This window comes from Zerene cesonia, chromosome 10 (genome assembly GCF_012273895.1).
Source record: "Zerene cesonia ecotype Mississippi chromosome 10, Zerene_cesonia_1.1, whole genome shotgun sequence".
Lineage (NCBI taxonomy): Eukaryota > Metazoa > Arthropoda > Insecta > Lepidoptera > Pieridae > Zerene > Zerene cesonia.
Genome location: NC_052111.1, coordinates 6,565,343 through 6,579,420, shown reverse-complemented (window position 1 = coordinate 6,579,420; position 14,078 = coordinate 6,565,343). Strand labels below are relative to the sequence as shown.

At 34.5% G+C, this 14,078-nt stretch overlaps 1 protein-coding gene across 1 annotated transcript; it reads left to right on the top strand.

Moving 5' to 3' along the window:
* Positions 1–1,116: 1,116 nt before the first annotated feature.
* LOC119829679 (PAS domain-containing serine/threonine-protein kinase) lies at positions 1,117–13,649 on the top strand. Its single transcript, XM_038352307.1, has 22 exons — positions 1,117–1,225; positions 1,429–1,525; positions 1,613–1,698; positions 1,791–1,945; positions 2,219–2,361; positions 2,726–2,899; positions 3,234–3,353; positions 3,633–3,816; positions 3,921–4,033; positions 4,279–4,507; positions 4,582–5,307; positions 5,617–5,787; positions 6,209–6,336; positions 7,020–7,131; positions 7,471–7,646; positions 8,014–8,154; positions 8,566–8,765; positions 8,994–9,127; positions 9,301–9,438; positions 10,057–10,143; positions 10,553–10,680; positions 11,009–13,649. Exons 1-22 carry the CDS (start codon positions 1,194–1,196, stop codon positions 11,159–11,161), a joined length of 3,627 nt encoding a protein of 1,208 aa, XP_038208235.1. The 5' UTR covers positions 1,117–1,193; the 3' UTR covers positions 11,162–13,649.
* Positions 13,650–14,078: the final 429 nt, after the last annotated feature.

Here is a 14,078-nt window from a genome sequence, read left to right as displayed (position 1 = left end):
ACGTGTTTTTCTATATTGGCTAAAAATCATTAATTCGAGGGCTTAATTTTTTTTACGTCACATATCTATATTTATTGTTTCTATGACTAAAACGGTAGAGACGGTTAAAACTATGTCTAGTTTTTCAATCGAAAAACCACATAATGTAATGAGCAAAGGTTTTCAGAGTGAAAATAATAAACGAAAAACAATATCGCCATTATTGCTAAAAGTAAAAGGGACTCATGAATAGATATAATTTTACTTCCAAATTGTATGAAGCAAAAGGAACGGGTCTGATTGTATTGGTCGGGCTGATACTGAGCGTCCACTCCCGGCCGCTATCCCACTACTGCCCGATACGGGGACTTTTGGCTGCTGGGTTTCCCCCCTGGCCCGGTTCGCCCCTCCTTAGTGAACCTGCACCCCCCAGACTCCTCCGGGGGGTCCATATTAATACCGGGCTTAGTGTGGACGTCCAGTCAACATGGACCACACAGTACCAGGACTCCCGACCTCAAACCATCCTCCGAGCCCGACCTCCGAGTAGCCGGATTACAGGAGACGCCACGCTCCCAGTCGGAACATGAAGTAAAAATTTGAAACAGTTGAAAAGAGCTAAGACCCAAGTTCAAATCCATATACGACTTGCGATAGCAATTATTTACAAAAATATACAATGTATACTTCTATTGCTTGTTTTTTTTTTATTATATTTTATTCTTTATTGAATAAGAAATATTTACTGATTATTTTTTATATTGTTCAACAATTTAACCAAAAGATTAAAGGTTTTATTTACTTTTTCCTAGAAGTGACATCTTTATGTTAGACAGATAAATAAAACAAATGTTAAGATGTCCGTGTACATAATAAGTACACAATGGAATTGTAGATGGCGCATTAAAAAAACTACAATAGGGAACACTTATTGTATAATTATAATAATATAATTTATTCAGCATATTAAATTACTCTTATTGTTTTTTTTTTATAACACAACACAAATAATTTGTTGCAGCTTATATTAATTAATGTTTGTTATATTTTATTACTTTTATTATGAACGCAACTAAATCAAAATTCAAACATTGACAGCTGTTTCGGTTTGAATATTTGAAATGATTCTTTGTTTTAAATTTTATTATCACAGCGATAGAACTGAAAGGATTATAGAAAGTCTTTTCTATTAAAACTTTTGTAAAGAAGTCAATATGGATTCGGCACAAATCATAAATAAAAATTGGTAATATATATTAATTTTGTTACAAAAACTTCATACCATTATTTTGAACCTGCGCGCTGTAATTTATCGATTTTCTTTCAAAAATAACTTTGAAGGATGTAAATAAATCATAAAGCAGCTATTTCATTTTATTTGTACTATTTGTAGACGGATTCGATGAATTGTTATGTATTTAAATGCTAATATATGTTCTTATTCTATAGTGCGGTAGATTGCTCGTCGCTCACACCTTTAAAGCCTAGATTAAGAAGATTTGTGGATATTTACTCGCCAGAACATCTCAATTTGTCTCCGAAACCTGTAAGTTTCTTCTTTGTAAAGAGGGATTGGTATACAGTGATAATTTATAATAAACCTATTGAAGTAATGTGAGGTATACCGTTTCAGAAACCACAATTTAGTGCTGCTATTGTAAATGAAAATCGAGACTGTTTTACACCTGTCAAGTGCTTGGATATTGACAACAAATGCAGGTAAAATATTTAAACATGCTTATAAATATTATTATCTTTAACTGGATTACTATATTAATATTTCGAGTATAACATAGCATTATTTATTGCAGGACTGTCAAAGCTTCGCAGAAATTCACCAATGTTTGGAACAATTGCTCTTTTGAAGGTAATCAGAGCTTTCCACGGCTGAAACGCCGTGTGAGACCCATCAAAATGGAGTTAGAAACACCTACTAAACTTAAACAGTCTGTTGATTTAGTGAGAGGTAATGTAGAGTTTATATGCTCTTATTAATTATTTCTCATATGCATGACATAACTAATAAATATATATATAAACTACAAATAAATGAACACATGGAAAATACTTTAATTTACACTAAAAAACTTTATCTTTGAGCCTTTGAAGTCAATTGCAAAATTAATCATTATAATTTAGACTTGGATATGTAGTGTTAGATTTTTTTGCATTTTTATTATATTTAGGTATGTATAATAATAATAATTCACAGCATTAACAAAAGTCTGTGTAATTCCAGTGGATGGTCCAAATGGTCTCCGATTTAACACATCCATAGCAGCAGGTGATGTGACAGGCTCTCCAGCGCAGTCACAAACTGACCGCATCCAACAGAACATCAATAGCAAAGCTGTCTTCACAATCGAACCGAATAGTTCTAAGGTAATCTTTATCAGGTAGTAAAACAAATGATTCATCTAATTCTAATAAGTTTATCATTGCTTTATTTGTGTTAATTTTCTGTTTCATATAGAAACGGAGAGAGATTTTGTTTGAATACTTTTAACTGTAATATTGAAGCACAATTCATACATTGGTTATTCTGATTTATTACAAACACTTCACTGATAAATCTGTCTATATCCCCAATTTCTAAGTATATGATTCTTGCATTTAATCAAACATATGATAACCCAATCTATTATGATGTTATAATACTGTATAGATATTGTTTGTAGATGAACAGATTTATGTCTGTTCAGGAACTTCCTTTTACAGTATTCATGTATTCATGTGTATTTCACAGATTCTAATAGTAAACAACAAAGCATGTTCCCTTCTTGGCTATTCATCAGGCGAACTATGCGATTTGCATTTTTCGGATCTGCTTCATAAAAGAAATCGAAAAAAGTTCAATTTGCATGGAGCTGAAGATGGGGATACTTCTGAAGATGGGACTGTTGTTTTACTCAGTGGAAAAGTAAGTAGTGTGTATGGCTTTGTTAGACGCAATTATTTTAAACTATTATGAATAACAAAATTTTTCTCTATGAACCTTCGACTTAAATCAAGAGGTTGGAGGTGAGCATGCAATAAATATATTGATTTTCATGTACACATGATCATCACTACTTGAAATGGTGAAGAAAAACATAGTGAGGAAAGCGGGACGAGTCCCTGCAGTGGGAACATATATAATAATCATTTTATTAAAAAATGTATATATAATGATGCTAACTGTGCCCTGTGTGATTTTACCCATGGATAATATCAGTAGGATCTACTTAATACCACCATGTGACTGAATGTTTCAGGTTGTTGAATTGCTGTCCAAAGATGGTAATGCTGTACAAGTTTCTTTGTGGATACGGCAGCTGGACAGCGACGGGCCATGTTTAGTGGTAGCTGAACCAGTCAGTTGTAAAAATGTTTTGGTAATTTCTTTACTATTGTTTAAACCTGTTTTCCGATAGAATGCAGTTTTCCTAGTCAGAATGTGTTCTTAATGCCTCTGTTATTACTAGTTTTACTAGGATAATACTAGTTACAACTAGTAACAATTCAATATAGAACAAAATAAAAGCTAGAATACATTTAATAAAAAAAATTAAAAATGAGTTTTTCGAATTGAAAAAATTATGCTATAATCATTTATTTTTTATTTTTACCCTCACACTATTCAATTGCTTCATAATTTTGATTGTATATTATAGTTCACAGTCGAAGCTGATACGGGCACCATCATTTCCTGTGAAGGCGCTGACGCAGGATTATTGTTCCAAGCTGAAACATCAGATAAGCTAGTTGGATTGGCAATCTCTTCTCTTATACCTTCAATACAGATGCCTCCTTATGATGCGGCCATACCAAAGAACTTATCAAAACAAAAAGCTACTGGTAAAATCAAATTTTGTACTCAAATAGTAGATTTGTATATTCTCTTTCGAGATTTTGAGTCAAGATAAAATTGTATTAATCATAATCATTATCAAACTCAACAGGAAGAACATTGGATGGTGGTTCTTTTCCATTGTGTTTGTGGTTATCCAAGCCAGATGCAATGCAGACAGTAAAAGGCAATAAAGAGAAACCTTTATTTGAAGTTAATGTTAGGGTAAGTATAATAGGGTTTTAAAATAATTATAATGAAAAATTTTAAAAAATATATAATGCTTTAATAAAAAAATATATAAAAAAATGTATATGCTAAAAATAATATAGAAATAAAGGCTTTAATTTTTATCAAATTGTGAGAGTATTTTGTGTTAATATGTATTTTTTTTTTTGTTTGAAATGAGACACATTTATATGTTAGTAATGTCTCAATGCAAAGCAATATTAAAAGTATACATTCTACAGGTAACATACAACGTAAGTGGCTTGCTTGTAGTCGACGAAGGTGGTATCATCACTGCCTGCAACCAACATTTCTCAATGCTGACTTTTGGCAAACCCCAGTCTGAAGTGATAGGTCATCACATTGAAGATGTCATACAGAACTTTTGTAGGGAAGCTGATTTGGTGAAGATGCAGGAGAGCAACAGGAATATGACATTATCTCCCGTTAATAATGAAGACGATGGTTCAGGTAAGGCAAAGAAATATATGAGAAAAAAATTGTAGGCAAAATAATATGTCCAGTCAACTAATCTTGCATTTTAGTTTCAGATACAGACGAGGACTCATGTGGCGCCTTTAATGGAAGTCAGAAATCTGCATGTATGTCCCTCAATGTCCAACCGTCAATCCTGTCCACAACAAGAGAAAAGTCATCGAGCGCACTCTGTCTAGATAAATCTAGCAGCTTGGTCACTCACACGCCAACACCCACACAGGACATGGTCTCGAGTTTGAGTACCACTGAACAGAGGAATGACATGTCAGCCTTGCCTGACGTCACTTCCGGAATGTCAGGAATGTCCATAGACGACGAGAATTACTGCCAGAGCTCTATCTCCAAGTCGCGTTCGGAAAATATTCTGCGCTCTGAACAAAGTCATCCCACGAAACAACCCCCCGGAAAACCTTCAGAGAAATCCGATTCCATTTATTACACATCGCAGCATTCCCAGGAAGTTACGCCTACCGGATCTTCCCCGAAAATGAGACTGAACGACCCGGCATTAAGGTTGTCTTTTGATGCAAGCAAATATAAGGGCATGAAAGCAAATCAACAGGGAAGGGACGATAGAAGTAGTATTTCTTTGGATTTCTGCGATTCGAATGAAACTAGTGCAGATTTTCTGACGCCGATCAACGAAATGCCGCCCTCTGGTTGTGAGATTGAAGACCTGCCGAAACATAATGGCAACGAAAGCTTAGATAGCTTAAGCAATGATATAGATTTAGAAACGCAGACTGAATCAGCTCCGAGAAAGAAGTTTGATGGTAAGTATCAAAATACTTTTTTATCCTTTTTATTTTAACTTGGTTAAGCAGTAGAAGTTATTTCAAACATTGTAAATGCCGACCAAAGCTTGGTTAATTGACATATTCCTATAGGAATAATACTTGTACATAATATTTTCCATACTTTAAATTAATTATTCCCAAAAAATAAAAATAAAACCGTTAACATATATGATAAGCATAAAAATTGATTTTTATCATTATTTTGTTATTTTTGGTGTAAAGGAAACAAAATCTTCTATTATTCTCTTAAAAAAATAAAAAAATTTTTCTTCCTTTTACCTTCAGACGAACCCCCCGAAACCCCGTGCGTGGCGAAGCGAATGATGCGCAGTCACGTGACAACATCGACCCCGACGCACTCGCGCAACAGCAAGCTCGACTACGAGCCGGTGGACTGCCGGCACAAGGACGGCACCTACCGGGGCGTCGTCCTTCATAGGGATGGTACTGAACTGAGTGAGTGGAATTACCATATAGATATATATTATAAAACAAAAAGAATAAGAAACAACCTCATTTGATTTTTTTACGATTTTGCGTTTTTTATGTGAAAAAAAACATAAAGCAAAATTTTTATCTTATTCAATTACCTACATCTTTGTGTATCAATTTTTTTCGCAGCATTTTGCTGGAAATCGAGAAAACGAATTTTTGGCTCTTAAAAGCCCCCTCCCACTTCTCGACATAAGATTGCGATATTCTCTTTCTTTTCCGATTGGTTAAATTTTAGTATATTTTTTTATGTTTTTAAAGACATTCGCAAATGTTTGAAATTTAAATTTGAATGTAGTCGTGGGTATAAAGCTAACATCTCACACTACATGCTGAACTAACTCGTGTATCGTAACAAGACGCATGAATACCCACATGACCACAGACGTGGTGTACACGGTGTCGAGCATGCAGCTGGCGAGCGGGCGCAGCGTGCGCTGCGTGTGGCTGGGCGTGCGCCGCGCCACGCTCGCCTCCAGCCTCGCCTCCACCGCCGACAACTCGCTCGTGCTCGTGAGTCTGTTTTGACTATACCTATTCATACATCATGTACATGATTAACATTTCGATTAATATTTATAATCGTATATTTGTGTTCCGTTGTCTGCGGGAATTTGTGTATTATCATCACCGATGAAATGTACAGTTTTTCAAATAAAATGCTTAATATGCCCAGTTGAAACAAAATTGGGCAACTACTGAGTTTCTTGCTGGCCTTTCTCTGTAGAATCTGCTCTCTGTAAACTGTGTTATGACGATTTAAACGTTCTTATATAAAAGTCTCTTTGAATAAATAAATTTTTAAGTTTTTTTTTTAGTGTACTATTCACACATAACGAACATTTCGAAATAATACATAAGATCGTACACCAAGGTCTGCAAGAATTTGTGTACTATCATCAATGAAACGTATAGGTTTTCAAGTAATAAACCGCTATTGAATCATTTCGATTTTATTTTTTCTTTAACTACTCGGCCCGCAAAAACTGACTGCAAATCAATCATCAAATGTGTATAAAAACAATCTTAAATGAAAGCGCGACGCTCGGCGCATTGTCAGTCAGGGATATATACATGAGAGTTGAGAATATATTAAAAAAATCTTGAGCGATCAGATCATCTTTCAGCATCTGAAAAACGGTATGTTCCATTGATTATAGTACACCCTGAATAGCATACATGTCTTCAATTTATAGGGCAATAAATCAGTGAGCAGTAGACCGCAATCCATGTCATTGATGAGTCAATGCGGCGACGAACAGATAGCTGGGGAGTACAGCAAACATTATGTAACACTCAAGCAAATTGGTAAATATTTATTTATTAATATTTTGAATAATAATAATGGTTAAATTTCAAAAGAACACAGACTTAAACATAGTTGTAAATATTTACATGGTATTCCAACGAGGCTCAGGCATAGTATTTTTAACCAATGTATAATGAAGGTTTCTTAATTCTACTCTATATATTTTTGGTGTTTAATTTCTTAACTTTTTACTGGGTTAACCGATTTCGATGAATCTTTTTAATTATTTCTTTCAATTTCGTCTAGTTCTGACAGTTTGAAGGCAGTTTAATTTTTTTTAATCTTAAATGTTCTGGTTAAATGATTCTATACAAAGATCTACATCACTTTATTTCCAGGCAAGGGTGCTTATGGTTGCGTCAAAATGGCATACAGACGATCGGACCGCTTGCTTACAGTAGCTAAGTTTATTCTCAAAGAAAAGGTCGGCGCACAGTTCTGGGTGGACGGGCCGGATGGCAAGAAAGTGCCGCTCGAACTTAGCCTCCTGATGACACTAAAACATCCCAATATTGTGAGTATCATCTTGAAAGATAGATAGATATATATTTTTTTTTTTTGATACAAAATATGAATTAGGAATACATGATACCGAAATTCTGTGATATCAAAATGTCACAAATATCCATATTATGTTTTTTAAGGTTTTAAATCAAAGCTATTGCCTTATTGGGCTGGCTTTTCTTTAATTTGTTTCTAAAATCTGATAAAATCTATTTATTAGCTTACATCATTATTTTAAAACGTGATGTTTTTGAAATGTTCTTCAAATTCCCGAAAATAAATAATAACCACGCCCACTACTCATGCTACAACCAATACACTCTTCAGAAAATTTATTTTTAACTATTCATACATAATTAAAAAACAATTTCACTCAGGTAAGCGTGTTGGACGTGTACGAGAACGACAAGTACTTCCAAATGGTGATGGAGAAGCACGGCGCCGGCATGGACCTGTTCGAGTTTATTGAGAGGAGGCCGCGGCTGGATGAACCGCTGCTTAGCTATATATTTAGACAGGTGATCGTTGTTTTCAAAAACTATAAGATATGGTAAATAAATATAATTATGTTCATTGAATATGAATGAATGAATGAATGAAATGAATGAATGTTTTATTACAGAAACAGGTTTAAATTAAAGACATTTCACCGTGTTTGGTTCGGTAAATTCTGTTTGTAGACTTTATCCATTCTTATTTAATAAAGAAATTTAACGTCTGTTAATTTTGTCAACGAAGTACGATAAAAACGACATTAGAAGATTATCTACAATTTTGTTAAATTTCATTGTGACTGAGGTTTATTTTGGAATATTTCAAAGGTAATAACAATGTATCCTACATACGGTTGTTCCAGACTTAGAACTTATAGTATTAATTAATTCAACATTTCAAGATTCATTAGTTATTAACTAATTCAACATTTACAGATCGGTCAAGCGGTAGAATACTTGCACTCGCTAAACATACTACACCGAGACATCAAAGATGAGAACATCATAATCGATAACAAGTTCCACGTGAAGCTCATAGACTTCGGCTCAGCGACGTTTATGAGCAAAGACACGTTATTCTCCACTTTCTATGGAACCACAGAGTATTGCAGTCCTGAAGTGTTGGCGGGGAATAAGTGAGTGTTTTTCCTCTATTTAGATCCATTCTGGAACTTTTTACTCTTTACATGGCTCATAAGTCATAAATACTTGATTGTATAGATTAGGGTGCACTTTTTCTAATTTACTATAACTTCTGATAACTTGAATAGTTTCATACAATATACATTTTAAATATATGAAATGTTAAATTTCTTTCAACTGTAGATGTTCTCAATTTCAATACTCATGTTATGCTATTTCAGGTATGCAGGTCCTGAGTTGGAGATGTGGTCAATGGGGATAACACTGTATGTGTTGACATTCTTCGTTAACCCGTTTTCCGACATCGAGGACACTATACAGGGGCCGCTCTCGTTTCCACAACTTGTGTCTGAAGGTATAACACATCATGTTAAAAATATTACTTTATTTTATTTTGAATAGATTTTTGCGCAGGTTATAGTTTCTGAACATTTCAGGCGTTTAATTTGTATTTTTGTACCGAATATATATCAGACCCTCCTCACAAATACCGCAGTGTACTACTAACACGAATCATACACATTGCAGAGCTGGAGCAGCTGCTCCGCTGGATGCTGTGCAAGGAGCCGTCGCAGCGCTGCAGCGTGGCGCAGCTGATGGCGCACCCGTGGACGCGCCAGCCCGTCGCCATCGCGCACTACCTGTTCCACGAGATCGTCGACTGCGGTCGGTATACTGTGTAATTTTTTTTTCTTGATCATAGGCTTTATCGCAATACGATAATGCCTACTACATGGTTAGTGGTAGTGTGGTGATAGTTAGGATAGTGTGTGTGTTATGTAGTGTCAAGGTTTTTAAACTATACATCTGCGTAATATAGTGCTACAAACTGACTATTATACAAATTTTCGAGAGTCTGTAAGCGGTTTTAGTCCAGCTGCAGTATATATCCGGTGTGGCGTGTATCCAGTGTGTATTCAGGGTGGCGCAGTTGATGGCATTTGTTTGGGCACTCGGAGAGTAGTGTGTAGTGTAAAGTGTTAATGTGAGAAATTATGTAAAATAATGGCTCGAATTGTGTTCATTGATTTGTATTTTGTGTTAGTAGTGAGTAGCTTAGAACTTCACACACGTGAAGGAAATTAATTAAAACCATTTTAAATTTGAAATTTCAACATTGATATTAATAATTGTAATGTTTATAGTGAACAATGATATTCTATTCGTTCTTTTTATTTTTGAATAAATATTATGCAATTGATTCCATGTCGCAAAATTTTCTTTTTAAGTAATTAAAATATGGGCTAAAGTAGACGCTAGATATTTCATAATTCTTACTTGCAGATCGCCACGAAGCTAACCCAGAAATGTACTTCAGCGGTAGTCTGGGATCACCAAGGAGCGGTTCCCCAGTGTCACTGGCCGCTAAAGGTTCATTTTTTATGTTTATGTTAAAAACAACTTATGGATGCTACAATTTTCGAATTTAAAAATGCTTATTTACTGTAGGTAGGCCCAAAATGAAATTTAGGGTAGGAAAGGTAATTCTTAGGGTAATAAATAAGATAACCTTATGATATTAAATTTTTAGTTTTATAGCATTGAAACGCGGTATAAATTAAAAATTTTTAAAGAATAGAGAGAAATTTGATCACAATGCGGGATTTTGCCAAACGCCTGGCCTGAATCTGGCAAACGCTGTTCTGCCGTACTCTTATAATTTAGGGAGTATGAAAAATATATAGGATTTGCCGATTCCTACCCGATATGTACAGAAGATTTCATAAGTAACATTTGTCACAGGAATTTTATATAGAGATGTATTATGTATGTATCGCAGAGCGCTCGCAAGCGTCGTCGGTGGCGGCGCGCTCGGGCAGCCGGCGCGTGTCGGTGCGCCGCTCCGCCGCGCCGCCCGCCGACCGCGACCCGCACTCCGACAACTACAGCCTGCGCTCCTCCGCCGACGTTGGTACCGCCTGCTCGAACGGGGCCCCTTAACGCGAGGGGGGGGGGGTTATTTCTGTCTCACTCTCTCTCATGGAAAGCGGGCCAGTAAACACTGTGTTCCGTCGAGCCGCTTTACTGATGGGGATATCGGGGATAATGCGCAAAAATCTAGTCACATAAAAATAAAAACGGATGAAAACGCCCCGCACGGCTAATGTTATTATAACATTAGCAAAAGTTTGTGAGAGTAGAATTTGATTCAAAAATAAGATTATATTATATTTAGAAGCTGGATATATTCATAGTCCAATAACAAATTATTAATAATCAATAACAATATTTCTAGATTCTCGACATCTCCTCGAAGCCTGTGTCTGACGCGGCATTAACCGACATCAGTTCAGATGCCACTGGTCATGCCGCTTGTGACATCGACTACGACTGCGACCACTACGACTGCGACAGCTGGGATGAGTGCGAACAGGACAGCTTTTCGTAATCAATATATCGACTACGACTGCGACAGCCGGCACGAGAGGGAGCAGGACAGCTTCTCGTAGTCGGGATCTTTAAATGGGGAGAAGGGGTGGGGGGGGGTCGAATAAGCCATTGTAAACCATATCAACCTTAGCACCTACGACTTGGACTACGTAATCGACATTTCGACTGTGATGCGTTTGTTTTATACTCGAGACAAACCGATCCCTTTTTCTTGTCTTGAACTAGAAGTCAATGAAGCGCTTGATGTAGTTAATATGTCTTATATAAATTGTCGCCGTCATAGCAATGGTTTCTAGAGAAAGGTTTTACAAAGGTGCCAATATGGGCGTGGAAGTTTTTATGCAAGATATAAACTTAGTAACAAAAATTATTACCTTAATCAAGTCGATATTATATGAAACAGCAAGATACATAGTACTCTAAGGGGATAAAGGAGTCAAAAATGTTGTAATTCTGTAGTCTGTAGAGGTATGACAGTTGATACATTCCGAATATTAAACATGTATGAAACGAGAAGTTTAACAAGTAAAGATGTACAAAGCACTAACTATGGTGCAATAATATAAAAGCTTGCGAATACATCAGTATGAGTTAACAGAAGACTTTGTTAAATGACTAGGATATGACTTAGATATATAAGTTTCAAAATTGTTGACGCAATCAATACGATAATAGTTAGTAAATTGAAATGAAATGCTTTTTAACTATTGCACTTATAGGTAATTCAATATATTCAGTAACAGCGAATCAGTAGAATATATTAAAAATTTACTTGTATTACAATTTCCGTTCGAAATAATGTTGATACTATAGGGACATACATTGTGATATAGTTAAATTCTTATTATATTGAATTAGGGCGTTATTATTAAGTACAATTAAACAACTTTTGTAATCACATTAAAATAAAGAGATGCAAAAAGTAGATTTTTTCATACAATCAGCATGATCTCACGAGGCTCAAAATTAGATTTATATTCCTTTTACCTATTAAGTGCGTAACAGGCTTTTCGAAATGTGATATAAAATTCTTATGTGCTTTTAGCTTTACAGCATTAGGAAATAATGATAATGTGTAAGCGAGGAGTGAAGACGTGAATACCTGATATGATCCGCCTTGTTTATTATTTCATAATTGTTTAAACATTCACTTTATTCCTAAAAAGTTGTGAATTGTGCACCAAGTTACTATTACTTTGTATTGATTGTCTATTGATCCCTAAACTGGTGTATTTTTTATTTATTAATTATCTATGTACATTTAACCTTAATTATATTTATAATATATGTACCTCTCAATAAATAATAACTGGACTCTGGATAGTTCCAGTCTTTTATGAGACGAGTTATTTAACTCGGTTTTTATTCAGGAATTGGTTTAATATTTAATAAAATAATGATTGGTATAACTATCCATTATTTAAAATAAAAAAAACGTGTGCCAATAATTAATAGTTATTGCACAATCCTTTGAGCTAAATGCCAATATGGAGTTGTTTACTGCTTCGTGATAATCTTAAATGTTATACACACATACTTTAAGATAAGGTTATTAATCGGTGTAGAGGAAAGTGGGGTAATAATAATAATGGTAGATGATTTTTTCTTATGATAATTAGTAATTAAGTATTAAGACAATAGTATTTTCCTATGTGCTTAAATATCGAGTAGTATCGTTAAAGAAGGAACCAAATTTTCAAATGCGTAGTTGCATTGTATATATCATGAAATTGTTCGTAACATATCTGATCTGGGTATTATATAGAATATTTACAGTAGTAGTAGTATATCGATTAGAAATATTTTTTTCTTAGTGTCGTCTTATTTGTTCTGTATAAATATTACAACGCATATAGAAAGTGCTCGGTACATTATTTCCGTTTCTCACTAGCAGCCAACTTTGCAGCCGTTACATTTTAAACTTACCGATCCGTCAAATCCTCTAAGGTATTTTTAAATATTTTATTTGTATTGAAATCAGTTACACTTATTTAAGAACACAAACTCAAACTGTCATACAGAGTCGTCACAATCGTCTTTCAAATCTAATAAACAAAATATCATATTTTGTCTCTGCAATAAACAAGCTAATACTGTGTATGCGTTTTGGGATGTTTTGAATCTATTTACTGACCTTTGAATGCCAAAACGACGCTTTTGTTATAAATTACAATCTATTTCTATTGATTAGTAGAAAATAAATTTATTTTTGTAGTGTTAAAATATTATTTATTAGGGTGGGCTTGTATAGATTGTCCATTTAAAATATTACCGTTATATTCTATAGACTTTTTTTTAAACAAGGTATTAAAAAACGGTACAATTTTAAATGAACAATGTGTAATGAGCAATGTAATTATTAATTATGTAATAATTTATTATATAGTTCGGCGTGTCCGTTTTTCGACTAGTGCCTTACAACGGATGACGGGTTGCGTTGCTCCTGTAGCGTTTTGACCATCGTAAATAAATAATTTTTATTAATACAGTTTCGTTTTATTTTTGCATAGACTATCGTAATATGATGGAAGGTATAGAATTAATAGTATAGGATGTTGAAAGATATTGAATGTACTTAATGAATGTTCATCACTTTATAAATCTAATGATCAAAAATATTTTTTTCTGATGAAATTATTTATATAAAACATCTAAAAGTTTAGATTATTAGTAGGTAGATTGTTACGTTATAATATGGGCGTCCATTGCCCTCTGTCGCAGTATAAATAAATACGACCGCGCGCAACAGTTATGAAAATAGCGACTCTTGCCGACTATGAAGTTGTGCGCTTGCTGCTAGACGAGAAAGTGCAGCTCATCTCGCATAACGTGACACTGAGTATTATATAGTATTCAACTATAGATGTTACGATAGAAATTAACAAAATGTAAATTGTACTTGGATTATGATCTCG